The 27,665-nt window shown below is 60.9% G+C and overlaps 1 protein-coding gene across 8 annotated transcripts in view; it reads right to left on the reverse strand.

Moving 5' to 3' along the window:
- Positions 1 to 1,069: 1,069 nt before the first annotated feature.
- Positions 1,070 to 27,665, reverse strand: part of ASPSCR1 (ASPSCR1 tether for SLC2A4, UBX domain containing) — a 31,025-nt gene continuing 4,429 nt past the window's right edge. For 4 of the 8 annotated variants that reach the window (XM_067716401.1, XM_067716398.1, XM_067716405.1 and 1 more), the window contains 14 exons: positions 26,518 to 26,618; positions 18,322 to 18,379; positions 17,303 to 17,376; positions 16,514 to 16,949; positions 7,108 to 7,247; positions 6,790 to 6,871; positions 6,358 to 6,424; positions 5,848 to 5,910; positions 5,236 to 5,288; positions 4,051 to 4,178; positions 1,810 to 1,861; positions 1,504 to 1,573; positions 1,253 to 1,428; positions 1,070 to 1,168 (listed from right to left, as the gene is read on the reverse strand). In XM_067716401.1, coding sequence (XP_067572502.1) covers positions 1,295 to 1,428; positions 1,504 to 1,573; positions 1,810 to 1,861; positions 4,051 to 4,178; positions 5,236 to 5,288; positions 5,848 to 5,910; positions 6,358 to 6,424; positions 6,790 to 6,871; positions 7,108 to 7,247; positions 16,514 to 16,949; positions 17,303 to 17,376; positions 18,322 to 18,379; positions 26,518 to 26,618 — 1,458 coding nt within the window. In that variant the 3' untranslated portion in view covers positions 1,070 to 1,168; positions 1,253 to 1,294. Of the gene's footprint in view, positions 1,169 to 1,252; positions 1,429 to 1,503; positions 1,574 to 1,809; positions 1,862 to 4,050; positions 4,179 to 5,235; positions 5,289 to 5,847; positions 5,911 to 6,357; positions 6,425 to 6,789; positions 6,872 to 7,107; positions 7,248 to 16,513; positions 16,950 to 17,302; positions 17,377 to 18,321; positions 18,380 to 26,517; positions 26,619 to 27,665 lie in introns of those variants that run through there. The other 4 variants (XM_067716400.1, XM_067716399.1, XM_067716403.1 and 1 more) reach the window with 4 other exon arrangements.

Here is a 27,665-nt window from a genome sequence, read left to right on the forward strand (position 1 = left end):
GGCCAGGCTCAAGAGGCTGTGAAATCGGAGCCCTCGCACGTGTGGCTGCTCGCCTGGGACGGTGCCTCTGCCACAGGGCTGCCTGAGTGTGGTGTGCCACCGGCCCGGCAGGGGTGCTGGTGGGGCAGGGGGAGCCACGCCAGCGGGAAGGACCACCGGTCCCAGGGCCACAGGGCCAGGCAGCTCAGAGCTGCTTGGGAGCCGCTAGAAGCCCAGTCGGGAGGCCTGGCTGCCCTCCCCCCCCAACACAGTACCCACCTCCCACCAGTTCTGAAAGCTGCTGGGACTCATCAGCCCAGGACAGAAACACCCAGAGGGCCCTGGGCCCAGTGACCATGGGGTCAGGACTCTCACAGAGCTGGAGGACCTATTCCACTGGGGAGGGACGTCTGCCCCTGCTGCCACGGGCACCCAGGAGCCCCACCCCCATGCCCAAGGATGGCATGGGTGGGGGGCCAGCCCTCCCTCCCTAGTTTAGCCCCGCTGGCCCCTTCTCGCACCCGTTCCCCGCCTCTGCCCCCCCACTCCCCTCTCCCCCCTCCTGCAGGGAGTCTCAGGGCTTCAAAGCTCTGGGCGCATGTGGAAGTCATTAGACCTGAGGGGAGAGGCTGGCGACAAGTGCCAGAGCCCGTGCCCCACAGCCACTTTGAAGTGCGCTCAGATGGTGGGGCGGGCGGGGCACCGGGAAACCCCAGGCCAGCCCTGCCCGGTCCCACCGCAGGGTGGGGGCTGCGTCCGCCCCTCTCCTGCCAAGGGCTGGGGGCCCAGCCTGAGATGCAGCCAGGCAGGCGATGCCTGGAGGTCCTTCTCCCTGAACTCGTGTCCTGCCTAGAGGAGTCGTCATGAACAACGTCAGTGAAGTAAAAACCAAGGGGCAGGCGGTTCAGGGCAGACACCTGTGCCCTCATTAAGGAGAACAAGCCCCAGCAAGCAGCCTCCCAGGCCCACGTCACCGTCCAGCCAGGCTGGAGGCCCGCGGCTGGGGACGCGGCACAGGGGCAGCAGCAGGAGGAGGGCCGTGGGTCAGAGGACCGAGGGCCTCTGCCCTGGAAAGGACGACAGGAGGGTCTCAAGAGAGGCTTGCATGTTTATTCCCGCTCAGGGTGGGCAGGGGTCCTGTGGCTGGCAGAGTGGCACCTCTGGGCTGGCGGCTCTCACCTCTTGCTGGCTGCAGCGCAAACACATGGGATGACCTCTGGGCCCTGGGCTCCCGCCCAGCAGCCCCTCCCTGCCCGGCCACCCCCCATAGTACCTGGCAGCTTCAGCCACTTGGGCACCTTGCCCAGACCCCTCCTCACTGGCTGGGCCGTCCCAGGGCTGGGCTCAGGGGGGCCCACTGCCCCTTCTTCAGCAGTTGGCTCCAACTCAACGGGCGCAGGGTCAGGGGCTGGTGGCGGGGGTGGGGTTCCAGCAGCCCTGGACATGGACCTGAGAACAAAGGCCGAGGTGCCAGATGGTGGGCACTGTGGCAGCGGGCTCTCCCCACCCTCTGTGGACACTCACCTGGCCACCAGCACGTCAGCTGCAGACGGGGAAATGGTGTGTTCCAGCAGCGTGGGCTCCAGGTAGATGCCTGCAGGAGGCCCAGCCTACCCTCAGGCCACAGAGAATGGGGTGCCCCTGCCTACTGCTGCTCTGCTCTGGGAGGGGGCGTGACCCAGCCTGAAGCCCCCAGGAGAAGGGTATGGGGTATTGGGGCCACAGGTCTCCCTCCCAGACCCGAAGTCCCCTGCTCTGGGGCGTCTGATGAGCTGGGATGTGCGGCCCGGGGCTGGTCAGCAGCGGTGGGCAGAGGGGGGCCCCACCCACCTGTTGGCTCCTCAGGTCCAAAGTGCACAAGGGCAGCAGGGAAGAGGTTTGCCTGCAGGGAGGACAGAGGAGAGCTCAGGGACCAAGTGGGCACCGTGGAGGACGGCAGAGAGGGCCGCACTGCACTTCCATGCTGGCCTCATGGGTGCTGCACCCATAAGGCCCAGGGCTCCGCTGAGGGCTACGGCCCTACCAGGCCCCTCCCACCGTGCAGTCCACTGCCCAGCTTCACCTATTCCTCCTCTGGCACCAACCCCAGTGCAAGCCAGGCCAAGGCATCAGACCATCGAATCCTAGGGCCAGCCCCAAACACCAGCTGAACAGGAAGTTCTCGTGGTGTGTGTGCTCTGGCATTTTTACCTACCTCCCCTTCCTGCCCAGTTCCCGGGGTAAACAGTTGACAGTCTGAAGGTGGGAACTAAGCTTGGAAGCCCCCGCCCTCAGCAGAGACTGCAGGAGGTCAAGAGGTCAGAGGAGATGCAGACTCACACAGAACTGCATGGGTGGGGGCATGGGGCACAGCCCACCATGCCCCCCACTCCCCTCCCTCACCTGTGCTGCCCAAAGAACAGAGTGCAGGAGTCGGGGGCACTCCATAGGGACTGACATATGAGCCCAGGTGCACTGGAAGCAGCTAGACTGGAGACAGGAGCACCAGGGGAGGGACCCTCAGTGGCCCTGGCACAAGGGGAAGGCGGGGGGGGGGGGGGGGGCTCTGGGAGCCAAGCTGCTTTGGGAGTCCCAGGCTGATCGGTGCCTCCAGGCCTACTGCCTTGACCCAAAAGCCCATAGGTGGGTTCCCTGACTCGGCACTGGTCTCGCTTGATAAGGAAAAGCCAGTGCCAGCCAGCATCAAGCCTGTCCTGCAGGGTGGGTGTTGCACTGGGGTCCCCACACCCCTCCCGGAGGCCTGTCCATGGGGGTGGTGGTGCAAGATTTCTGCTCAGGACTGGCTCCACCTGCGCAGGTGTGGGACAAGGACACATCACGTGGCCCCCGAAACGCCCCCGGAGGCCTCCCAGGTAGGGGGCTGGACTGTGGTGCAGAGTCAGGGCTGTTGCAGAGGATCCCGAAGCCCTCCAGTGTCGTAACCTGCCTCTATTCCCGCCTCTGCACCCGAAGAGGACCATGGCTGTAAGCCCCAAAGCTGGCCTGAGCCAGCAGGAAGGCCACCGCCCAAGGCTCTGTGTCCTTAGCCCTGGAGGAAGGGCCACTGCTGCCAGCTGAGCGCATCCTCTCTGCCCAGCTCTGAGCTCCTGGCGTCTGGGCGGGGAGTATTAATAAGAGGAAGCTTCAAAGGCCAGGCCTATGAAAGCTGAGATTGCAGTTGAAGCTGAGGGACAGAGAAGGGCCGTGAACACTCTGAAACCCCACTGTGATGCCTGGAATGATAGCCTGGTGCGGGGAGATGGGCTGCAGGGTGGAGGGCAGCCCCAGGGCCCTGGAGGCACTGGAAGCTGGGGGCGTGGGGAGAGAAACACAGGTAGGACAGTGCCTCAACCTTTCTAGGGTAGCACAGTGAAGCCAGACCCTGACCCGGCCAACCCGCCAGGCACTGGGGCCACCCACCCGGCTGGGCCGTCTGGGAGCTGCAGAGCTTGAAGTCTTGAAGGACCCATTTGGGCCCCTCGAGGCAGCTCCTCTTGAACCTGGCCTCCCTGCCTTTCCTCAGCACCTGCTGGAAGCCCCCTACCTGCCAGCCTGTGTCTCAGGGAATCCCATTGGAAAAGGGGTGAGTGGACGGCACAGAAGACCACCATGACCGCCAGGAGGGAGGGTGTACCCCTCTGCTCAGGCTGACGAGGTCTACATGGATCGTGGTGGTCTTCAAGGCCCACTAAGGGTGATGGAGGGGCTCTGGGCGAGGCAGTGGTGGGGGTGGCTGAGACAGGAGCCGAGTGAGCTCCCTGAGGCTTGGGGCAGAACCAGCACTAAGGGGGCTCAGTCCCAGGAAGCAGGTACGACGTGGGGGGTTGGGGACCTTTGTGTCCACGGACTGGGTCCTCTGCATCCTCCCATCCTTGGCCTCACCCTTTTTTGGCCTCTCCCAACGAATAGTCACTCTGACCTGATCCAGTGGCCAAAAAGGGCACTGGGCTGCCATCCCCCACACCCACCCTGAGCTGTCACTTTCTGGGGCGCAGGACCAGCCTCCGGGCAGCCTCCAGGGCAGCCGGCAGCCAGAACGCGGCCCTGCCAGGGACATGAAAGCCAGCAGCTTCCGCGCCCGCGCCTGCTCACCCGCAGGAGGGAGGAAGCCTTCCTTCCCTGAGCCCTGCCAGCTCTCTGATCGCGGGCGGGCAGGGACGCCACTCCGAGCAGAGGCCCCACGGCTCCAGGGCGAGCTGACGGATGAAAGGAGACGGCTGCTGGTAGCGGGGGCAGAGTGTCACCAGGAATCAGGCCACGTGGGCGGGACAGGCAGCACCCCAGGGTTCCTAATTGGAGGGGAGTGCCTGGACGCTGGCCCCTCTCCATCCCAAAGCATCTTCCAAATTCAATGTTTATCAACAGGCTGGCCAGCGAGGGAGAGTGGGGAGGGAGGGAGGGCGGGTGGGGATAGAGGAAGGAGGCCCAGTGCCTCTGGGGCTCCCGGGGGGCTGCAGAAGGGGGCTGAGAAGGGGGAGTGGGGGCGGGGGAAGCACCCTGCTCCCCCCAACCTTGACTCCTTTCCTTGGTGGGCTTCCAGCCTCTCTGCTGCTCTGGCCCCACCCCCCCATGACGGTGGCAGTCCTGAGCAGCAAGCAGACCCCCTTGCCCCAACTAGACCTCTGCAGGGCCTGCTGGCCACTCAACAAAGGCCAGCCTCTGTTACTAATTAAAATATCTGAAGACACTTTAAGAGGAAACCATTAGGCTAGAGGGCTGGGGAGGCCTCAGGCTGCTCTCCTGGGGTGAAGGGACAGGACATTCCTTCTTGCTCTGGACTGCGGCCCAGCAGGGCACCGGATCAACGCTCCTCACCCTGGGAGCTCTAGGGGCCTCCAGCTAGCATGGAGAGCCCACCACGGCATTCCCAGAGGAGGCCACAGGGCCCAGGGGAAAGGCAGGGGCAGGGCAGCAGGCCTGGCAGCAGCCCCTCCCGTCTGGGCAGCTGGCCACCTGCAACCGAGGCCTCTGACCCTTGGCCCTTAAGGGGTTCCCCTAAGCAGCCCCACCTGCCAGCCCCTTCTCATCCAGACCCAGGGGCAGTCCTGGCTCAGGACGGTGGCAGCCAGCCGGGCAGGCCCATCCCCACCGGGGCAGGAGGCAGAGGAGGCTGGAAAGCCCCCAAACTGACTTCAGCAGCACCCTGCTCCCTCCTAGTCCACCCTCTAAAAGGCCTTATCATACTCCCGACTGCGGCCTCACGCTCCCTCCTGGGCAGGTGCCCCTCCCGGGCCAGCCTAGCAGCACCCACCAGCCAGCCAGGCAGGCAGGCAGTACCTGAAAGAGGGTCAGCGTGTGGTCGTCCAGGATGGTTTTTGGAGGAGCAATGACTGCGGAAAGATGGTTGTCTGCGCCAGGAAACGCCTCACGCCCCCCATCACCCCCCCATCCCTTGCCCATGCACCCCCTGCCCCAGGACAGGCCTGAGAGTGAGCATGAGGCCTGGGCCATAGGCCTCAGCTGAGGAATTTCTGAAGTACTCCTCAGCTCACATCCCCCTGTCCATCACTCTACCGCTGCAAAAACCCAGCAAGAAGCTGGGAAGAGGGCTTCGGGCAGACTCACCTGCAAGGGGACACCTGCCCTTCACAGTTCCCTGTGCAGCCCTGCGGCCTGACCCTTCACTACCCAGACGCCCTCCAAAGGAAGCCAGCAGCTCGCCCCTGTGCCCCCAGCCCCTACAGCTCCTGGCCAGGTGGGAAGCAAAGGGCACAGGGGCGCTGAGCAGGGTCAACCTCCCTCCCCAACTTCCCCAGTCCCGGACTCATGCTCAGACACCGGCACAGGACCTGCCTGCCCCATGATGCTGTTTCTGTGGGAAAAGCTGCTTCAAGCCCCAACTGGGAGGTGCCAGGGCTGCTGAGCAGGAGGTCCCAGAAAAGCACTTACACAGGTAGAACGGCAGCTTGGGGTTGCCCAGGTGGCTCCTCACGAAGTCCCGCAAATCCCCCACTGCAGGAGGAAGGGTGGGGTGAGCAGGGATCCCACACTCAGACCCACTCCAGGGCCGGGCCCCCTCTGCAATGGGACGGGAGCCAGGTCCAACCTGTGTGCAGACCCGCTCCCCAAGGTCACCAAGAACCCCACTCAGAACTGGTGGCACTGCTGCCTTCCTTCCAGGTGAGCTGCAGCCCCAGGCCAAAGACCCCGCTACTGGGTGTGGGGGAGACCTGGGTCCACCCTTCTCTGGGTGCCCCTCTGTCCCACCCATGCTCAGAACAGATGGGTGAACGGGGCCACCCAGTCCCACGGGTACTGCCTAGCTGGTCTGCCGAGCCTCCAACGTGAGCCGGTCCCCAGCCCTGCACCCGCTGCCTGCCCCATGGCCCAGAGGGAAGGAGCCTGGAAGAGCTCACAGGGCGCCCCCACCCTCCCGGACGCCCAGACGGGGCTGCTCACCGGTCTCGCTGGGGCGGAAGAAGCCCTGCAGGATGTAGCGGTCAGGAAACAGGACCCTCAAGACCACCTAGGCCAGGACAAGCCAGCTTGTCAACAGGACAGCTCGAGTCCAATCCAGGCGTCCACACCCCTGGGCCCACGATGGCTAGGTCCCCCGGCCACGTCGGGCCAGCACCCCCTCACCTTGGCTGCCCCCTAACGCTCCCGGCCCCATGGGCTGGACACAAGGACCAGTCAAGTACCCACGTGCACTTGTGAAAACACACTGATGTTTTTCATCTTAGAATGGGGCTGCCTGGCTCATTAACGAACCACGGCCGTGTAGGCCTGGGCTGAAGTACAGGAGACCATGGCCAGTGGCTTGTGGGCTGCAGAAGCCGCAGGAGGCCCCAGTGCAGAGCCATGTGCAGACCACCTCCCACCCAAAGGTACCTTAGGGTAGCGCTGCAGCTTCTCCTTCATCTGAGCCTCTCTGAAGGCCTTGGTCACCAAGGGGGCTTCTTCCAGGCGCTTCCTGGGGTGGGGGGGTGGGGTAGGGGGTGGCAGTGGTGAAGGTCCCAGGTCTCCCCAACCAGAGCAGAGGCCCCACACCAGCTGGACTCTGGGTTTCTCCCTCGTCCCCCTGGACTTCGTGAGCTGCTCCGCAACACAGGGCCAGACAGGACTAGGAGCCCCCTGCCTGGGACCCCTCACCCTCTGAGGTGTTGCCAAGGGAACGGGTGTCTCTGAAGGGGCCGGGTGCACACCCACCGTTCACTCTTGAGCTGGGCCAAACGTCTTCTGACATCATCCACGGTCACTTCGAAGAACTCGTCAGGCAGCTCTGCAGGCCAGGCCTGGAGCAGCACCTCCAGGTCAGGGTGGCACACCACGGGGTCTCGGTCCACTGGCTAGGCAGGCAGAGGGCTCGGCTGATGCAGGTCCCGGGAAGGGCCCAGGCTCCCGACCCCAGGGGGCTGGGGTGGCCGTGCAGACCCCGGCTGAGCCATGTGCTGCCGGCCCCGCCTGTTAGCCCATGGCCAGGGCCGGGTCTCCGTGATGGGGCATGGGACAGCCGAGCCTGTCCAGGACTGGAGCCCTTCCCACCATGCCGGCCTGCTTAGCAACACTGACACTGAGACCCTCACTCACCACCAGGGCACATGGCCCTGGGGTCTTGGCTTAGCCGGGTCAGCTGGCACCCTGACTGCTGGGGGGTACTTGGGCAGTGGGTGAACAGCAGCATCTCTGTTCACTTCCTGTCTCCGTGGGGGCTCCCCACGAGCCCCAGGGAGCTACCTGTTATCAGGGTCTCCCAGTGGGGAACAAACTTGGGGAGCAATGCCCTGGTCATGGCCATGTCAGCGGTTCCACGGGAAGGGCAGGAGAAGCGACAGCCCCCAAATTAGAGATTTGGCAAAAACCTGCCAGCTGCTGGCCCTATGGCCAGGCTGACCCCTCCTCCCTTCTCTGGGGGAGCAGCTGGCCCCACCCTCTGCCCACCGTGGGGACACAGGAAGGGACAGCGTCTCTCCTAATTGGCAGCAACGGAGAGGGAAATTATAAGGCAGGGCCTGCTCTGCTCGCAGTGCCTCCGGGTGGGTAATTGTAGCGAGTGTAGCCCAAGTGACTATGTGGGGAGACACCTTCGCGGCGCTGAGGCCGCCCATGGAGCCGGGCCCGACAGAGGTGTCCAGCTGCGCCGGCAGGGCCTATGCCAGGTCCTACCCTCCCTCGCACAGAACATCCACAAGCCGTCTGGGGTGAGGTCACTTCTCTGCCTTCTGCTCCCGCCTGCCCCCTCCTCCCCGCCCCAGCCTGGCACCGAAATCCCACCTCCTGCCTTCAACACTCAGAGCCGGGCTCAGCAGGCTTCTCTGATCATCCCTTCCTGCGCTCCGGCCCGACCACAGCCCCACCCACTCTAGAGGTCAGACTCACCAACCTGGGGCTGGTCGAGGGCTGAGGCTGCCCAGTGCACCTGCCAGGTGTCCCAGGGCTGCTCCCCCAGCCACACCCGAGGCCTTGACTGCCCAGGCCAGCAGGTCTCTGCCATTCCTGAGTGCACAGCTGTGTCACTCCTCGTAATGAACGGAGGTGGGTTCTCGCCAGGAAGCCCCACTGATCTCAAGGCACTGTGGCAGGGTGGCCAGGAAGGGCTGGCTGAGGCCCGGGCAGTGGGGTCTGTAGGTGGCTGATCGAGGCCCCTGGGGGCTGCCCCCTCAAAGCCACAACCCTCCTGCCGCCCACAGGCAGTCCACACCAGAGCTTTTTATAACAAGATGCCAGGCTGCCCCCCATAGCCACGGCGCCTGCATTCCAGAAGGGCCGAGCACTCGCCTGGGCTCCCGGGGGAGGGCGAGGGCAGATGTGGATGTGCCTGAGCTGGGCACCGCCGTGTCCACGAGTGCCAGGCCCCCGGCGCTCGAGCACAAAGCCCACAAGCCAACGAGCAAGCTCTGGGACCTCCCTGTCCCAGTCCCGCCCTCCGAGGACCCAGTTCTGGACACATGAGTCACCCCGAGAATCCAGCAATTGGGTGACTTGTGATCCACGGCCTGGAGCTGAGCCTGACCATCAGACAGGCCCCCTGATCCCCGGGGGGGGCACGGCTGGGGAAGCCCGACCCTGAGTGCACGGGGCCACTCTGGCCTCCTTATCCTCCTGGGTACTTCCAGTGCACAGCCCAGGGGTAACCTGGAGGACTGCAGACTGCTAGCACTTCCCACAACCCTCCCACAACTTCCAGAACAGGGACGCAGGTGACACCAGCTGCTGGCTTCATGCTGCTCAGGGGCCACTGACTTTCAGTCAGAAAGTGAGCAGACAAAAATCTCTCTCCCCGCTGGATCTACCTTCAATTCACACCCCTCCTCCCATGCCTCAGCTCTGCTCCAGAAGCCCGTTTGTCTGTCCAAGAGCAGTCAGGAGCCGGGGTCCCACACCGGAACCAGAGCACTGGGAGAGAGCCACCTCGAGATCCCACTCTCTCGTTCTCCTGCACCGCCCTGCGTCTTGGGGACCTCCCTGCTCCTGGGCAGAGAAGCCAGGGTTCTGAGCAGCCTCTGCTGCCCATCAGAGCCCAGGGGCCAGATCACCCAAGTCCCAGAGCTGCCGCCACGACCGGACCCCAGGCGGTCCCTGTCCCATGAGAACAGTGGATATCCATGGCTGGGCTGGTAGGACGGACCACCCTGTCCTACCAAATGACCGAGGGAGAAGCCAGGGGGCTTCAAACACCTCCATGAGGCCTGCCCAGAAGATATTTCCACCGCAAAGAGGAGAGAGACCAGGAAAGGAGGAGTGGGTCTGACCGCTCCACGTGGGAGGAAGCAGGGCAGACACGGCGCCAGCGGAGGCCAAGCCCTGGCCCTGCTCACTTCCAATGCTCTGCCGGCAATCTAGCCCTCATTTGCTGTTCCTTTACCCGCCGCTCCTTAGTCATGGGCAGTTATCATGCACAGCTCCCATCCTAGGTGGATTTATGGAGATGTTTTTGGATGGAGAATAGAGATCTAGGATGAGACACCATTAAGAAAAAAAAAAAAAAAAAAAACGCATACAGTGGCCACTGTCAGAGGGCCTCAGCGCCCTCACCATGGGGACTGGGTTCCTGTGTGCTGGCCGAGGGAGGGACACAGCCCCAGGGTCCAGGATGGGCCTCCAAGATGAACCTCCCAGTTGGTGCCCGAGGATGCTGGTGGGGTGGCAGGCCTAGAACCTTCCCAGCGCACCTGACAGCTGGCCCACCTGACAGCCCGAATCTCCAGGTCTGCTCCTCCAGATCCTACCAGGGAGCCACTCAGAGGACGCGCCTCCACTAAGAACCCAATGTCACCAGGCTTGGGTCATCCTGCCAAAGTCACAGGTTTTCCATCATCAGCTCAAGGTCCAGCTCCTGAACGCTGTCAGTGTCCAGAGCACAGCCCCGGCCCCGTCTCCCGCCGCCCCCACCCCCTAACCCCAGGAAAGCCAGAGGAGCCGGTTCCTCCCCCGGTGGCCCCGACGCTGCGGGCATCTCACTGTCGGCTAGAAGATGGGCAGAATGAGGAGGAGGCAGCCAGAGCCTGGGGTCTGAGCCCATGGGGTGGGGGGGCCTACATGACAGCGCATGACAGATGAGAAAACAGGCACGGGCATGATCCTGAGGGGAGGATCGGCAGGTGTCTGCAGCCTCCAAGGGCGGGGCCACAGGAGACCCGATTCTTCTGGTGGAACGCCCAGCAGGGGTCTCTCATTTCCTGCAAGCAAGCACAAGACTCTAGCAAAGACTCCCCTGTCCCAGCCTCCACCGAGGGTATTAAGACAAGAGAACACCCAGAAGACCAGAAAGGAGGGAGGTGGACGGAGAGAGCAGACGAGTCTGGCTGTCTGCAAACTGGAGGATACTGGCGAGGGGCACAGAGGGCATTTGGGAGGGAAAGGACCCTCCGGAGGTGGGGGAACAGGAGCACCCTCTGCGGGTGATGTTCAGAGGAGGCCCTGGGTGACGGCCTGAGGCTGCAGACACTGGACTGACACCTGGGCCACTCAGCCATGGGGACTTGGGGACCCGCCACCAGCTGTGGACGGCCACCAGTGCCTTCAGGAAGAGCCTCTGTCACACCAGGATGGACCCTTCAAGGGAGACCCGAGGGGAGGAAGGTGTGAGGGCACTGCCTACCCTCAGCCCCATGCTACAGGCAGTGAGATGCCAGGCCTGGAGGGGACCAGGGGACGGGGCTCTGGGCTGAGACGTGGGCCCACGGCTTCCCCCAACAGCCAGTGGACATGCTCCAGTGGCCACCACACGAGTGGCTGAGAACCCACTTGGGCACACAGGGGTCTCCTCATGTCAAAAGCGGCCTCACTGCCTGCTGAGGTTTCATTTTCTTGACAGTAATTTTCCAGGACATGATGACACAGGGAGAAAAAATGTAAAAACTATTTGGAGGTGACCTCAACCCCAGATTTTCCAGCTGCCCTGTGAGGGCTCTTGTTTTCCTCCCGCCCTCCCACCTCCCTCTTACCCAGACTGTCCTCTGACAATGGTTTTTGGTAACAGGGAATGTGAAGCGTTTCCCCTTGAGGCTTGGAGCTGAAATGAAACACTACGCGGGAGGAAGGCGGGCCAAGCCTCCGTCACTCTCAGAGCCGGCCGCCCTCTGGAGGGAGCAACGCGCCAGCACGAGGCCAGGCCTGACCGGCAAGGCTGCACTGAACTCCAGCCCCTCATCCGCTGGGCCTGCCAGCGGCACAGGCGGAGGCCGCGCCTGCCCCAGCCCTGGGCCAACGTCCACACCTGGGCCTGCACGCCTTCCAAGCAGGAAAAATGAGAGCATCTTTAAGAAGAGGAGAAACGCTGGGCTGCGACAGTGACGCAGGCACACTTTGAAACCCGGTGGCTCCACGCCCTGGCGTGGCCCCACCTGTCTGTGCACGCAGTGCATGAACCCCCAAAGGACTGAAATAAGCAAATGTAAGGCATGGGGTGGCTCTCCTCATGCACAGGGGAAGACGCCTGCTCCAGGCCAGCAAACCCAGGGGTGGACGCACACAGCAGACCAAAGGGCCAGGAGAAACCCCGCAGAGGGAGCCCCTTGAGCCCGATCAGGATGGGGGCCTGCAAACGAGGCTGCCTGGCCCTGCGGGCAGCTCTGGGGTTCCAGGGGGTACTCTGGCAGCCGGGGCGCCCTGCCCACCGGTTCTCCATGGCTTCGCAGGTTGGGCATCTGTCTCTCCCCCGAGTCCAGTCATGGTTGAGACACAGCATGACAAGGACAGCTGGAGGGCACCTGCCTGTCACCAGGCTTTAAAAACCGCCTCAAGACTCAGTTGGGGCCTTCAAAGTTGCTGACCCATCTGCCAGCAAACCTCAAAGGGCATCCCAAGTTAAGGCCAAGGCCAGAGCCCCGGGACTGTCCACAAACAGCGGCAGGGCAGGGACAGGCTCACAGCACGCCCTGGGCCCACACACGGGGGGACAGCGGGCTGTGCTCTTGGGGGCATGTCATGGACAGGCACCCCGGGCCAAGAGGAGGAGGGTGGCAGGGCAGCAAGGGGCACTGCTCTCGGTCCACCCCAGGCCCCAGGTCCTGGCCAGGCTCCCCCCAGCCCTGCGTGTTCTAAACCTTCCCGTAAACCGGGGACAGCCAGAGGCGAAGCTGACGCCTGCCCTGAGACATGGGTGCAAGGTGCGGAGTAAGCCCCCGGGGCCACGTCTTCAGGAGATGAGACCATCCCCTGGAGGGTGAGGGGCAGGCAGGGGAGACTGCCGTCAGCCCACCCTTCCCAGGGGGTTGGGGCCTTTGATCACGAACCCCTGTGCCAGCTGCGTGGGGGGACGCCGGCTGGGAGCACAGCCCAGCAGCACAAAGAGCTGCGGGGCAGCCTCCTGGGCCAGCGGAAGGACTTCAAAGGACAGGCCAGGGGCCGCCGGGCAGCCCCAGCCTCTCTCCGCACTTGGTTCTGACGGCCAGTAAAACTACCTTCTAATAATTAATGTTCTGACATCAAAGGCAGGAGCCGCCCGGGTCTGTTAACCATCCCGGGCCTCAGCCGAGGACCTGCCTGTATTTCATCCTGTCTCTTCTGACTCTTCATTCAAATCCAAAACCACACACAGGCAAAGCATTAATGGGAAACTTGGAAACTCTTTTTGATTACTAAAGTGTACCTTTGAAGTTCCCCCAAAAGTTCTGATTTGTTCCCTTCTCCCCTCCCCCAGGACTCGAGGGGACACAAAGCAGACAGTATGTGGCCAGCCGGGCCTCCGGGTGCACGGCTGTCAGTGTGACAGGAGGCGCAAGGCAGGCGGGCGGGGGATGCTCCTCAATCAACCAGCTGCTGGGGCTCCCAGATCAAAGACACGCACTGCTGGCGGCCAGGCGGACCCTCCCCAGGACTCCTCCTTCCTGGGGCCCCTGGGGTCAGCGCTCGGGGATGCACTGGGATCCTGCGCCTGACAGCAACCACCTATCAGGCTGGCACCAGACCAGGCCACTCCCCACACAGCCCTGGGGAGTCAGCAGGCTCCCAAGAGATGCAGAGAGCCACAGCCTTTAGGGTGGGAGAAGGAGACAGCCAGCCCCGGTACTAGTTTTCTGGCCCCCAAACCTAGGGGTCCCCAGAAAGAGCAGGCCCGAAGGGAGTTGGGCCCCCAGCCCTGGCTCACCCCAACCACAAGGCTCTGCTTTCGAAAGCTGATTCTGGGCCCAGGTGACGAGCCTGTGAGACTGGGGGCTTCGTACTAGTGTCTAATGCAGCCCAGACATCAGCGTAGAAGCCAGTGGGGTCCCTGAAGAGCCAGGGCACCACCACCACCTCCCCAGGACGGACATTCACGGGGCTTGAGACTGGCTCAGTTCCCCTCCCTTCCCCCATCCATTCAGCAAGGACACACAAAGCATGGTTCAGGAAGCAGGAGGAAGCCCCCACCACCTGCCCCTCTGCAGGAACTTGGGCTCTGTCCCACCGCTGAGCCTCCGCACGGCCCACCCCGCACAGGCACAGGTGCCCCTGTCCCTCTACCCTCCCCTTCAGGTATGTGACCTGAAAGCAAGAGTGAGGAGGGTGCTCTAGAAGAGACAGGATGCAGGCTCCAGCACTAAAATATTAGTTAACAGCAGCTCAGAGTGCAGCTAAACACATCACTGAAACTGGACTGACCCCTGGAATGCAAGGATAGCTTCGTGGGGGAAATCCATCCCAAACCTCAGCATGCAAACGAACTAAATGAGAGCGAAGGCGTGGAATCACCTCAATGCGGGAAACGCAGCTCATAAAGCACCACTCTTGGGCTTCCCTGGTGGCGCAGTGGTTGAGAGTCCGCCTGCCGATGCAGGGGACACGGGTTCGTGCCCCGGTCCGGGAAGATCCCACATGCCGCGGGGCGGCTGCGCCCGTGAGCCATGGCCGCTGAGCCTGCGCTGCCACAACAGTGAGAGGCCAGCGTACGGCCAAAAAAAAAAAAAAGCACCACTCTTACTTTTGATAAAGAAAAATTCTCAGAGAATTAGGAATAGAAACTCTTGATTTGATAAAGATTTTTCACAGCCCACAGCATCTTTCACAGATAAACTAAGATTACTCCGTGTGAGATCAAGGTCAAGACAAGGATGCCCACTAAATTTGCTGCTATTCAACAGAGACTCAATCACTGCAATACGACAAGAAAAAAAAATGAGAGAAGTAAGGACATCAAGGAAAAAGATAAGCTAACATTATCTGCAGACTCCAATTGAAAATGAGAAACTGCTGGAACCAGTAAAGCAAGTGAGCAAGGCTGCTGGGTATAAAAGCCAGCAGCATCCATGCCCGGGTGGAGCCTCTCCATTCTCACTCCACAAGCTCCTGCTCCAGGCAGGGAATCCTGCAATGGCTCTCCATCGTCTGGAAAGGTGATTTGTACAAAGGAATTCGTTTCAGCAGTGGCATCCTTCTCGTCACTTAAAACCTCAAGTGGACCCTAAGCGTTGGCACATGGAGCCACTCTGGCTGGAAGGAAGGGCAGAAGAGAGCGGAGAGCCTGGAGCCCTCACTCAGAAGGTGCAGCTGCGTCTCGAATAACGCCCACATGCACCTGTGCAGCCTCATGGGCTCCACAGGTGACAATGTGCAGCCCAGGCTGGAAACCCAGGCTGGCCCCACCGTAAGGTCTCTTTATTTGGAAAGACCCTCTCCAGCCACAAGCCAGAGACCTAAGCTGGACTCTGGATGAATGCCTGAGCCTCTCCGGGGGCCAACCCCAAGAGGCAGGGGGCCCAGCACAGCGCAGGAGCCCAAAACGTTGGGAAATCTACAACACGCCTTTCCTGAAAACAGTCTGTGAGCGCAGCTGAGGGAGCAGTCACACAGAGGGACACAAAGAAGCCTATGGGGGCTTCCCTGGTGGCGCAGTGGTTGAGAGTCGGCCTGCGGATGCAGGGGACACAGGTTTGTGCCCCGGTCCGGGAGGATCCCACATGCCGTGGAGCGGCTGGGCCCGTGAGCCACGGCCACTAAGCCTGCACGTCCGGAGCCTGTGCTCCGCAACGGGAGAGGCCACAACAGTAAGAGGCCTGCATACCGCAAAAAAAAAAAAAAAAAGAAGCCTATGGAAGCTCTGCCATACGACTCATGAAAGCCCTACTGGAGAAAGTCCCAGAGGCGCTCCAGGGAGAAAGTCCTGCCCTGGTGCCAAGCTTGAGCACCAACCCGACAGGGGCCACGCCTGTCCTCCCTCTTAGGAGCTCCAACACAGCTGCAACTGCCCAGGGACAGGTTGGCCTGACCCACAGACGACCAGAGATGGCCTCCATCAGACAGCGGGGAGGCAGACACTGGCCACACGCCTGACTTCTGCAGAGGTGCCGCCCACCTGGGGGTCCTCCTGCTCAGCGTGATCCAAGATGCAAGGCCCCTTCCACCCCTCATGTCTGTGTGTGGTCAGAGCAGGGGACGGGGGCGGGAATCACTGTGGGGGAGGATGTGAGACTAGGGCACAGCTCAAAGGTGCCCAAAGACAGATTCAACATCGAGAAGACAAAAAGCCTAACACTGCCCTGATGGTAGGTGTCTATTAAGTCGTACCTCAATAGAGCTGATCAGACTAGAAGACAGCGTCACAGAGGCAACCCAGGACCTGGGCCGTTTCATCACAGCTCCGTGAGGGCTGCACGCCCTCCTCCCAGCTGTGGCTCAGACGGCCGCCAGGAACTTCCAAGAAGTCCCCACCAGAGACGTCCGAGGCCCCACCCACAAGCTTGTGAAGAGTGAGCAAACTCACCCTCTTCTGCCTGTTTGGCGCGTGCCCCACACGCCCACTGGCCAGTGGTGGGACGTAGCATGTGAGCTGCAGCACGCCTGGCTCAGGAGTCAATGTGGCGTGGGACGATCAAGGCCAAACCATCTTCCTGTCAAAAGCCAGTCAAACCCACCAGCCCAGGAGAAGGTGGAGGCGCCGCGTCCAAGGCTCTAGGAAGGATGGCTCTCTTGGCTGTGACATGGCCAGCCAGGACACACAGGTTTGTCAAAACCCATCAACTGTACATCTAAAATGGTGCCTCAAGAAAGCTGATTTCAGGCAAAGCAAAACCAAAAAATCGCTTCCCTGGGAAGATGAAACCGCACCCAGCGACCCTGCTGCACCCTGGGCTGAGCAGCCACGAGGTCAGGTGCAGTTAAGAGAAAGGACCCCAGCGCCCAGCTCGCCCCTTACCAGCTCCGGCTCCGGCTGGGGCTCCTGGCCAGGCCTCGACTTCTTTGGCTGGGAGGGGCCTGCAGGGCTGGAGAAGGACTTTGGCAGTTTGGCTGAAGATGACATCAGAGGCCTCACGGACCCGGAGGGGCCCCCCAGTCGCTGTCCCCAACCCGAGAAAGGAACAAAGGGGGCTGGCGTGGGCTCCTTCGAGATCTGCTTTGCCTGAGCGTCCACCGGCTTCGGGCCCAGGCCATTCACGCGGCCAGCCCCCGGGCTCGCTGCCTCATCCTGATGGCTCACATCGCCCTGGCTGAGCTCCGCTGAATTCAGTGGAAACGGAGGGCTGCTGGCTGCCTGGTCGGCCGACAAGGAAGGGGTCGGGCTTCCTGGGCTTCTGCTCCAGGAGACCCCAGGCTCCTGCCTGCCAGTGGAATCATGTCTCTTCATGGAAAACCTGAGTGGGTAGGCCCGGAAAGCAAATGAAACTCCATACACGGAGCCCCGCGTCTCACAGTGCCAGCATCGTATCTTCTGGTGACTACCAAACCAAATCCAACCCCTGAAAGCACCCCACAGCCCCTCCCGACCCGCCTCAGCTCACGGGGGAAGAAGCGTGCGTGGGGCCGCCACGCCAGCCCGGCTGAGGGCAGATCCCCCCCACCTGATGCTGCACCCCATGGTGCCCAGCCCCCACAGACTGCAGGCGGGAGAAGCGACTGGCAAGGGTCTGGGCTTCCCCACGTTTCCTGTTTCCTTTCCCTTGAGACCGCAGTTTTCTTCACTAAACCAGACTCAGAGACCCCCCACCTGATGATGGCGCTGCCCCCGTTGAGGCCCAGTGACTGCAGCGTCGTGCTCTGCAAGGCGGCTCTACCGGTCACCTGTGAGGAAGGAACAGGACATCCTGCTGACCCCTCGCTGACTCCCCCAGCCTGGGCACTGCGTCACCAGCACCATGGGGTCCCGCAGCCAGCCACAGCTCCCAAAAGGCCTGGGTCCAGCCCCCTGCACCCCAATCTACATCCGAGCATTTGTTCGCTGGTCCATGTCTGTCTCCCCAACCCCACCCCATCCGAGGTCTGGGTGGGCAGGGCTCAGGCCGGGGTTAGGCACATCTGGCCAGCTAACCAGCCCTCTGAGGGCTGGAGCTGATCCAGGCCCAGGTGCCTGAGGCCCAGTGGTCTGTCTCCTCCAGGGGAGGACCCATCCCCCAAGGTCCCTCCCGCTCACAGCCCTGGAACCCCTGCCCCACTGAGCCCTGGGTCAGGAACCTCAAACTGGGATAAATAGGTGGGTGTGCCCTGTCTACACCAGGGGCCCCTCGGGGACAGTGGGCACCCCAGGCCAGGAAAGGGCGCTTGGCCAGGGTTGAAACAAAAAGCCCCTGTGAGCCAGGGGACAAGCGCCAAGAGGGTCCCCCGTCACGGGCGGGCGGGCGGGGACAGGCAGGGCCTCAGTGCCAGGCCAAGCCTGCACCACGCCACACTCGGTTTTGAAAAAGATCAAAACTTTGAGCAAAGCAAATATTTATTAAAATGAAACCACTTTTGTGACTCTTGGGCTTTGAGAGAAGCTGAGAAAACAAACAGGGCTCTGAGGGAGGTTTGGGAGCAGCCCGGGCGGCCCGCAGTTGGTTCCAGCGGAGCCGGCGTCCTGCCTTTTTTCCATGAAACACATCATGCTTTCAGGGCCCCAGTCTGCCCATCGCTGCTTTGAAAGGTCTAAAGGAGTGAATTTTCCAGATTGGAAAGTGGGGTGGGCCCATGTGGCGGCTGGGAGGGGGCGACAGGGCGCGGGCCCGGCGGGTGGGCCCACAGCTCACCTACCTCATCTCTCATGTACACGCAAACGGGGCTGGCCTCATACGGCCGGTCCAGACACTCCCTGAGAGGGGAGAGAAGAAAGCATCACAGGTAGCCACTGCCTGGGGACACTGCTGCCCTGGGGACAGCACCCTGGCCAGCCACTGTGGGGGACCCGCCCACCCTGGCCACCCCACGGCTGGCCATCAGCCCATGGCCTGGGGGTGTCTCCCACCTGCCCACGGCCTCCCGGCTCAGAGCAAAGGGAGGACACAGAACACGGGGACGGGCGGCACCAGCCACCTCCTGGACGTGCCTTGGGTTGCTGTCAACTGTGCCCAGGGTCGGCGATGAGAAAGTCCTGGGAGGGCATGATCTGGGCTTTTATCTGAAGCTGTCCCCTGAGAAGGTTGCTGCCCCAGAAGCACCAGGAGCACTTGGCACGGATCTATCACACAAACTCCGAGGAGAGAGTGGGGCAATGCCAGGACAAACAGGGAGGTGGGCAGCGGGCCCAGCCACCAACGCCCCTCCCCTATAAACCAGACCCTGAGATGGGAGGGAAGGGCCCCCAGGAAGCACAGCTGGGCAGGCTGGAGGATGGCAGGCATGCAGGCGCACCATCGCGCACACACCCTCAGGATGGCCAACACCACTCACACAGGCCTGTACCTCGACAGCTGTACCACACAGGCCTGCGACGACCAAGGGAAGTTTATTTCTGCATTTCCTGACACATACCCGTAGAACTAGCCCCCAAATAAACGCATGTCCCAGACCTAGCAGCAGTGCCCCAGGCCTGACCCTCTCCTCCGGGAAGGGTGACACAAGGCGTTGCGCCTGCCAGAGTAGGAGACCTGGAGCACCCTCAGGCCGTGCAGTGCTCCCGGCCAAGCCCAGGGCTCAGACAAGGAGGTGGCTGGGATGGGAGACACAGAGGCTCAGCTGGTGACTGTACACAGACACTCGGACACTCCACTGCCTGGGCCCGTCCCCGAGACCCGTGACACTGTCCTCTGCTCAGGTTCAGCATGTTTTCTCCCGTCTCTCTTGTTTGCTTTCAGTTTATGCTTTGCATATTCCTCAGGGCTGAGACACTCAAGCTAATCCAGAGGTTGCCGTGGGGGCCCCTGGAAGAGGTCCCCGGCCACCTCCCACAGGCTGCCGGTCCCCATGGAGCACCCCGGGCTCTCCCCAAGGCTGTGCTCACAAAGAAGCTGCTCCCCAGGGAAGGCTTCCAGCCCTCGACCAGAGCCTCATGGGGGCCGGCCATGGCGGGTGTGACCCCGCACACACAGCGTGGCCAGGCCTCAGGAAAACACAAGACCCCAAAGTGCCAGAGAGACAACCCTGACCAGGCCTACACACTCTTCATCCTGAAGCCAAAACAGAGAAAGAGTGAAGGAAGATACTCCAGCAAACAAGATCCCAGGGCTAGAGAGGAGGAAGGCGGTGGGGAGACACAGGGGTCCTGCTCCTTTCAACGGCAACAGAGACAGCAGCTTTCAGGGCTGGGCTCAGAAAGCAAGCTGACTGCCCACCACGAGACAGGCAGAGTCCCCTCTGCTCTCAGGGGTTCTGGCCAGGCGTCCTCCCTCGAAATCCTTGTCCAGGGCACCCAATGCCAGCGTGGGGACCACAAATCACAAACAGGGACGAGAGCACAGCAGCACCCGGGAAGGCCTGCCTGCCTGCTGCCCTCGGAGGCCCCTGGACATCAAATAGCAGCTCAGCTTTGATGTCGGCTCCTCCAGAGGGATCGGATTCCCGCGTGTGGGATCTGAGGAGAGGCCTGTAAACACGCCGAGGGGAGGGGCAGCCGAGATCACTTCCAGACTTTCCTGGCCAATTAACAGCGCTCTCCCATCCGGCCGAGGACCGTGGACCAGGAGGTTCCAGCTCAACGGAGAGCCGAAGCCACCACTCCCTGCAACAGACATTGCTAAAGTTCCACGTGTCTCAGAGGGAGCCTAGAGGGGACCTCCCGGGGACCCTTGTGCCCCTGGACCTGCTCCCACCCCCCAGCCCAGGCAGAGCCACTGGACGCCACTTGGCCCAAGGGATGATGCTGGGGAGGAGTGGCAGGATCTCACTCTATCTAAGGCCGGCACACCTGCTCTCGGGGCCAGGCCTGGGGCCAGCAGGGTCAGCCAGGCAGGGCAAAGGCGCTGCTGCTGCTGTGCTCTTCAACCACCATGGAGGGTGTCACCCCATAGACATGGGCCATCCGCCCACCCAGATGGCTCCTGGCAGAGCTCGCGGGGAGGTGATGCTGTGAACTGGAGGCAAGGCAGGCATCTGGAGCCCCTTCTGTTTTTGTCACCTGTTTGGGCCTGACCAAGTTGGGCTGGTACAAACTCAGGTGCCACCGACACAAGCCTGACACCACAGCACTCCCACACAAGAACAACCAAGGGCTTCCCTGGTGGCGCAGTGGTTGAGAGTCCACCTGCCGATGCAGGGGACACGGGTTCGTGCCCTGGTCCAGGAAGATCCCACATGCCGCGGAGCGGCTGGGCCCATGAGCCGTGGCCGCTGAGCCTGCGCGTCTGGAGCCTGTGCTCTGCAACGGGAGAGGCCACAGCAGTGAGAGGCCTGCGTACCGCAAAAAAAAAAAAAGAACAACCAAAACTGACAAAAACCAACTGAAACTAACAGAGCTGTGACTTCAGGCTCAGAGGGGTCCCTGCTGCCACAAGGAAGCCCAGGGTGGGTGAGGCCACATCCCAAGGGGCCAGGTGACTCACATCCACCACCACCCAGCAGCCCAACCCACAAAGAGATGAGGTTGTGGCCCAAGGGAGCAAGGAGGCCGAGGCTCAGCCGAATCACAGAGACTCCTCCTCCAGAGCAGACGGAGTGGGGAGTTGCAGGGGGAAGGCAGCCTCTGGCCTTCCCAAACAAGACGGGGGGTGGGGAGGTGCTGCTCGAGAGCCCTGAATCTAGGCCTCTGGCTGCCCGCCCACAAGGCTCTGGGTCTGGGCACAGCGTGACCACAGGCCGGCCCCCAACCTCAGGGGCAGCCCCTCCCTGCAGCCCGCTGTGCCCTGGGGGCCCTACGACCCTGAGAGAACAGGCAGACACCTACCTTTCCCAGGGACACTCGACTCCCTGCTTTTACTATGCATGGGATGAACACGGCTGAGATGGACCAGTGGGCTTGGCTGTGAAATGAGGCCAGGTGTAGAGGGGCAACGGGCTTCCGGGAAGAATCCAGCCTGGCATGGCATGCCTGGAGCCCTCCCTGAAGCAGATGCCCGAGAAGCAGAGAGGAGGACGGGCCAGCCCACATGGAGCCAGTGCCATCCGTGGCGGCTACCCGTCCACACGGGTGCCGAGCACGCGCAGGGCAGCTGGCCCAGAAGGAGGCCAGCTCCAAGTGTGAGACACACCGGATTTCAAAGACCTCCTACCAACAAAGAATGTAAAATATCTCCTTTTTCCTGTTGATTACACGTTCAGAGAATATTTTGGATATATTGAGTCAAGTTAATTATATTCCTAAAATTAATTACACCTGTTTTTACTTTCCTTTGATGTGGCTACCAGAAAATTCTGAATTACCTCCATGTCCCGCACATGTGGCCCACATGGCATGTCCAGTGGACAGTTCATTGCTCCAGATGCTAGGGTCAGGGCCGGGCCACCATCCACCCTGATCCCCATGCATAGGACCTGCCTCCTGACCAACAGTGGATCCAGGGTGCTGTGCTCATCTCCCACAGCTCCTGGCCATGCACGGCACCAGCTGCTCTGGGACTCTTACTGCTCCCAAAAGCAACAAGTGAGAAAAACCAGCTTCCTACTTGTCCCACTCTGTGGGGACTTGGACACTTGGAATTCCCAGAGCTTCCTGCCCCCGGCCAGCAAGGGAGCTGCTGTGAACCAGCCAGAGCTCCCTTGCCTCACCGGACCTGTCAGGCAGCTGCCCCCCATGTTGGCAGGCCCTTGCAGTGGTGGGCAGCTGATGCAGCCCCTGCACAGCCCCAGCATGGTTTCGCCAGCTCACTGGGCATCTGGCCATGACGTTGGGGCTGAAGACGCTGCCCTCCCTCCCTCATCTGAACCTTGCTTCACGGTTAGGGAGTGCCAGCTTCCAAGGAAAGGCCCGGACCTGCACTTCCGGAGATGAAGCCGAGACAAGTCCCCATTTGCTGGGCCAGCAATTCTGCCTCCAGAGTAAATTCTCAGGGCGGAGTGGGGCACAGACCTCCAGCTGCCCACAGGATGGGCTGGGCGCGCGCGCACACACACACACAGGACAGGACTGCACAGCCATGGAAACGATGCTGAGGGCATTTCCAAAAAAACGCAGAACAGTCACAGCAAGAAAGAGAGGGTGCGTGCTGTGCCGTGCTCAACGCCGCACGAGAGTCAAGAATCCGTCCCTGCGTGACGACCCCTCCCAGGGCCCACATCCTCCTGATGTCACCTCGCTTCTTATGCCGCTGTCCCCACTGCCCCCACATTCTGTTTCTTGTATCTTAAACCCAGGTTACTGAGTCAGTCAGTCCTGAGAGGCTCGTGTGAACCAGTGTTCCCAGCACCTCGGCCCCTCCACAGAGGCAGCCCCCAGACCGCCCAGCCAACAACTCGAGGGCCAGATGGGAGCATCAGGCTTCATCATGACAGGGCGACCCTGGCTCCCCAGGCCAACAGCTGAGGAACCACCCAGTCTTCCCGGGGGGATGGACCCCGTACCATGGAGCCCCGTCTCCTCCCTCTGGGTTACTCCTCCTTTTGGTGGTCACAGCCTAAGCGGGGGGCCTGGCAACATGGGCTCCCACCACGCCTGTGTCTGGGGCCCAGGCGTCAGCCCCCCACGCCCCTCGTCTGCCTGCTTCTGGGTGGACCTGCCCGCCTGCCCTTTGGTGGAGCAGTTAGCAGCTTGCTCAGAGGGTGTGTGCGGTAAATGGGTGAACTTTGTGTCTAAAAATGGCTTTGTTTCATCCTCACCCTTCAACAATCTAGCAAAATAGAGAATTCTAGAACAAATGAATTTCCTACAGTATTCTGAAGGCACTGCTTGGCCACCTTCCTGGTGGTGCCACAGGGAGCCTGAGGCCTTTGTGCAGGACTGCTGTCCCTCTCTGAGCGTGGGGAACCATCCCATCACCTCCAGCTCCTGATGAGTTACAGTGATGCCACCAGATGAGGCCCCACTGGTACAGGCATAGCCGGCCTGTCACTCTGGAAACTCATGCCGTTCGGTTCCAGGACGGTTTCCCACCATCTTCACCAGCTTCCTCCTGTGCTTCTGTTTTATTTCTAGAGATGCAGTATCAGGAGCCAGCGGCCTGTCCTGTCCCGAGTCCCCTTCCTCTGGCCTCCATCCTGTGCTTGGCCGCCTGGCTCTGTGGCTCCTCCCAGGAGGAGGGATGGCAGGGACCCTGCACCCCAGGTCCAAGCATCGGCTCCCAAGCCTCGAGTGGCGGACCCCACGTGCCCTCAGGCATTTGCCACCTCGGAAAGAATGCGCTCAGTCAGGCTGCAGACCAGCCAGTCACACCGGCTAACCCTCAGGCGCGTGAGAAGAACGGCATATCCTCGGACCACCAGCCACTCCCAGACACGCGGCACCCTGTCATGTGTGACAGGGATTGTGCCGTTTGATCCATAGCTGTGGCTGACCCCTGCACCTTCTACTGCAGCTTTCCGATCCACTTCCAAGGGCTCTTCCTTTTTTTTTTTTTTTTTGCAGCACGCGGGGCTCTCACTGTTGTGGCCTCTCCCGTTGCGGAGCACAGGCTCCGGATGCGCAGGCTCAGAGGCCATGGCTCACGGGCCCAGCCGCTCCACGGCATGTGGGATCCTCCGAGACCGGGGCACGAACCCGTGTCCCCTGCATTGGCAGGCGGACCCTCAACCACTGCGCCACCAGGGAAGCCCTTCCTTATCTTTGAATGTTTCTTTTTAATAGCATCCAGCTCCAGTTCCAACAGCCCCTCCATCCTCGGAGAACAGGAACAAATGCTGTCACCCGTCCTGACAGCTGCCATCTCTTCCTGTCTGTCTGCATTGGCCTCTCACGTCAGCCTTGCTCAAATGTCTGGGCACCTTTGGCTGTGGGCTCCTGTTTACGCCCAGGGCTCTGGCCGCAGTGCAGCTATCAGTATCCAGGTGGTGATCTGGGGAGCCACCCATGCCCCCAACATTGGGAGCTTCCACCATTTTGGAAGCCACATGGGGGGCTCACGCTCACCTACCCCGGTTCTCGGGACAGCAAGGGCATCCCCAGTCCAGAGAGCCCCACCCTACCCAGGGAACCAGCTCTGGCACCAGCAGCATGGAGTGCGAGGGGATCTAGGACCCCACGTCATCCAGCGCCTGCCCTGGCCACCCCCCTGCCACCCCTGGCCCCTTGTCACCCTCCCCACCCACGTCCAGGTGCTGTCACTGCCTCAGCTCCTGCTCTCTCCATCCTCCAGGCTGTATCTCTGTAAAGTCCTTTAATGACGTTTTAGTTGCCTTTTGGGAGGGAGAAGAATCACAAGCTGTGTTCCATGTGTTTCTCCTCTCCTTATTTCTGCCCCAGGGCCTTTGCACTTGCTGCTCCTTTGGCCCAGATGTCTCCTTCTCAGATCCTAGTGCAGCTGGCTCCTCCACGACCTTCCCCACCACCTCCCAAGGCATCTTCCCTTCTTCTTTGTGATAGCTTCTGATAGTTTCTTCTGGTAGTTCTGTATACCTGCCTATTAGCTATGGGAGACCAGGACTAACTTCCTACTAGAGCCCCAGCCAAGCCTGTGCTGAATAAATGAAAGAAGGAAGTAGAAACAGAGGCAGAGGCCCCATCTTTTCAGCAGCTGAGAAGGCAGGTGCTGGCAACCCAGGCCCTGGGCTTTGAGGAGCCCCCTCCTCCCCTGGGTCTCTGTTTCTTCTTCTGAAAACAAGGGTAACAGCAGCCTGACCCCCCCAGCTGACAGAGGAACCAGTCAGACAACAGGTGCCAAGAGCAGTAGAGTGAGGTGGCAGCCTATGTACTCATTTTAGAAGCCCTAATACTGTCAGAAGCCACCTGAGTGGGGGCAGAGTTCTCTCAGGAGAGCATCTGGGTAGGAAGCAGAAGCTGGCTGCAGGGGCGGCATCCCCGGCTACCCAGGACCAGGCTCATAGGAGGGGAAGGGGCCAGCTGGTCTTTGCACAGCAGCCCACCGTGGCCTCGTCATAGAAAGAACTGGCAACAGGGGGACACCAGCACATCAGATACGGGGAGAGGAGTTCCATGGGAGCGGCTGAGGTGGGGGAGCAGGAATCTGGATGCTGGGACAGCAGGGGCAGTGGGTGCCACATCAGATCAGAGCAGGCTTTCCTAGAGGCCCTGTCACCGTGATGGCCCTACCCAGAGCCCCTTCTTCTGCACAGACAAACCGTGGGCAAGGTCCTGTTCTCGGCACTTGAGACACATTAACTCATCTCATCCTCACATCACCCCTGCGAGGCCCACAGAGGGCAAACAACTTGCCCACGGCCACACAGCAACCACTACACCCTCTCACGGTCCCTTCCATTCTGTTGGTTGAGACCTTTAAAAGTGGACAAAGTCGGGCTTCCCTGGTGGCGCAGTGGTTGAGAGTCCGCCTGCCGATGCAGGGGACACGGGTTCATGCCCCGGTCCGGGAAGATCCCACATGCCGCATAGCGGCTGGGCCCGTGAGCCATGGCCGCTGAGCCTGCGCGTCCGGAGCCTGTACTCCACAACGGGAGGGGCCACAGCAGTGAGAAGCACGCATACCGCAAAAAAAAAAAAAAAAAAAAAAGTGGACAAAGTCTTCCATCCCACAATCAAAAACCAAAACTTAGAAGACTACCATTTTGACACACTCAGAAATAAAGTTTAAACCATTAATCACCAGATAGAAACTGACACATGTTAACTGTCATCAAGATGTTTTCTTTAAATACGGCCCATTCTCACGACAAGGAAGTTTTACACCTGCAACATTTGTCAGCTGAGAAGCCCAGCACCCCACTTCTCCCCTGACTGCTCACCACACAGGTGGGGACCTCTTGGGTTCCCCACAAGCTCTTCCAGAAGGGCACGGCCTGGCTATCATACCAGGACACCAAGTAAAAAAGATGAGCTACTGGTGACCAGCACCTGCTGGTATGAAGTCAAAGCAAAGCTCAGGCTTGTGGCCCTGGACTAGCCCCAGTGACCGTGGCAGCATCCCCAGGGCAGAGGGAGGCAGAGCCCCAAACCTGCTCACTGACACTTACCTGATCTGGGCAAAACGGCAGAGAAGCTCCCAGAGTGTCTGGCCTGAGCAGAAAGTGTCTTGCAACCTGGAGCCATCATCCAACTGCAGAGCAATGCGCACCTGAGGGGTGAGATACAGGAACCAAGTCAGGAAGAGGAGCAGCTATCCCAGCTGGACCCCAGACCAAGTCTGATCCTTAGGGCACAGGCGGAGGGCATTGTGTTTGCTGAATTTTAGTAAGGGAGCACACTGCCTTACAGGATAATTTTAACAATTATCTCCCTAAATAGTGACACAAGTCTATAACCCACAAGGGGGTAAATTCTCCTCTGGTCCCTCTGTTGAACAACAGACACACTAAAGCACGAGTGCAGAGACCCAAGGTAAGGACCTTGCACAGCCCCACCTGTCACAGCCCAGCGCATGACTCTCTAGGTCATTGCTACTCCTGCCCTTCTAGCCAAGGGACTCCTCAAGGGCACGTTTATTTACATTAAATCCCAATAACAAACAAAGGAGGAACTGTTTTGTGGGAAGAAACTGCGAGGGGGTCTCCAGCACACCCAAGGAACCCACAAGGGAAGTCAGGGTGCTTCCATGTGAAAGGCTGAGAACCACAACTGTAATGGAAAAAGAGGTGTATTAATAAGCTCAGCCCCAGGCGCCTGACTCCTGGTGGGCTCTGGACAGAGAACTAACACCCCAGGGCCCGAGCCTCCTTGCCTCGCGACATGGATGAAAACCACTTCCCTGCAGTGTTGGGAGAATTTGCAGTTTTGTATGTAAAGGACCCACTTGTGCACAAGAGAGCAGCTATCACCATGATTCTTGTCTCTATCCACAGTAACCCTAGTGTCATTCACTAAATCCCTAGGACATAAAAGTTACTGATTTGGTAGAAAGCAGTGGACTGCAGTCAGGAGACTCGGGCTGTGGTCTACCCAAGACTGGTCAGAGGAAGCCTGCGCCCCTGAGCTGGGTGTCCTCGTCCCAGAAGTGAGGCTCCACTGGACACCGCACAGAGTCCTGTGGGCTCTAAGACTCTTGGTGATTTTCTGACCAGAAACATCAGGTCGTATGGTGGATGCTACCAGCACGCTGATACAGACACAGCACAATTAACCGCCTCTCCACCCCCCACCCCCAAAAAACATTCAGCACAAAGAA

This window comes from Pseudorca crassidens, chromosome 19 (genome assembly GCF_039906515.1).
Source record: "Pseudorca crassidens isolate mPseCra1 chromosome 19, mPseCra1.hap1, whole genome shotgun sequence".
In the NCBI taxonomy this organism is placed as follows: Eukaryota; Metazoa; Chordata; class Mammalia; order Artiodactyla; family Delphinidae; genus Pseudorca; species Pseudorca crassidens.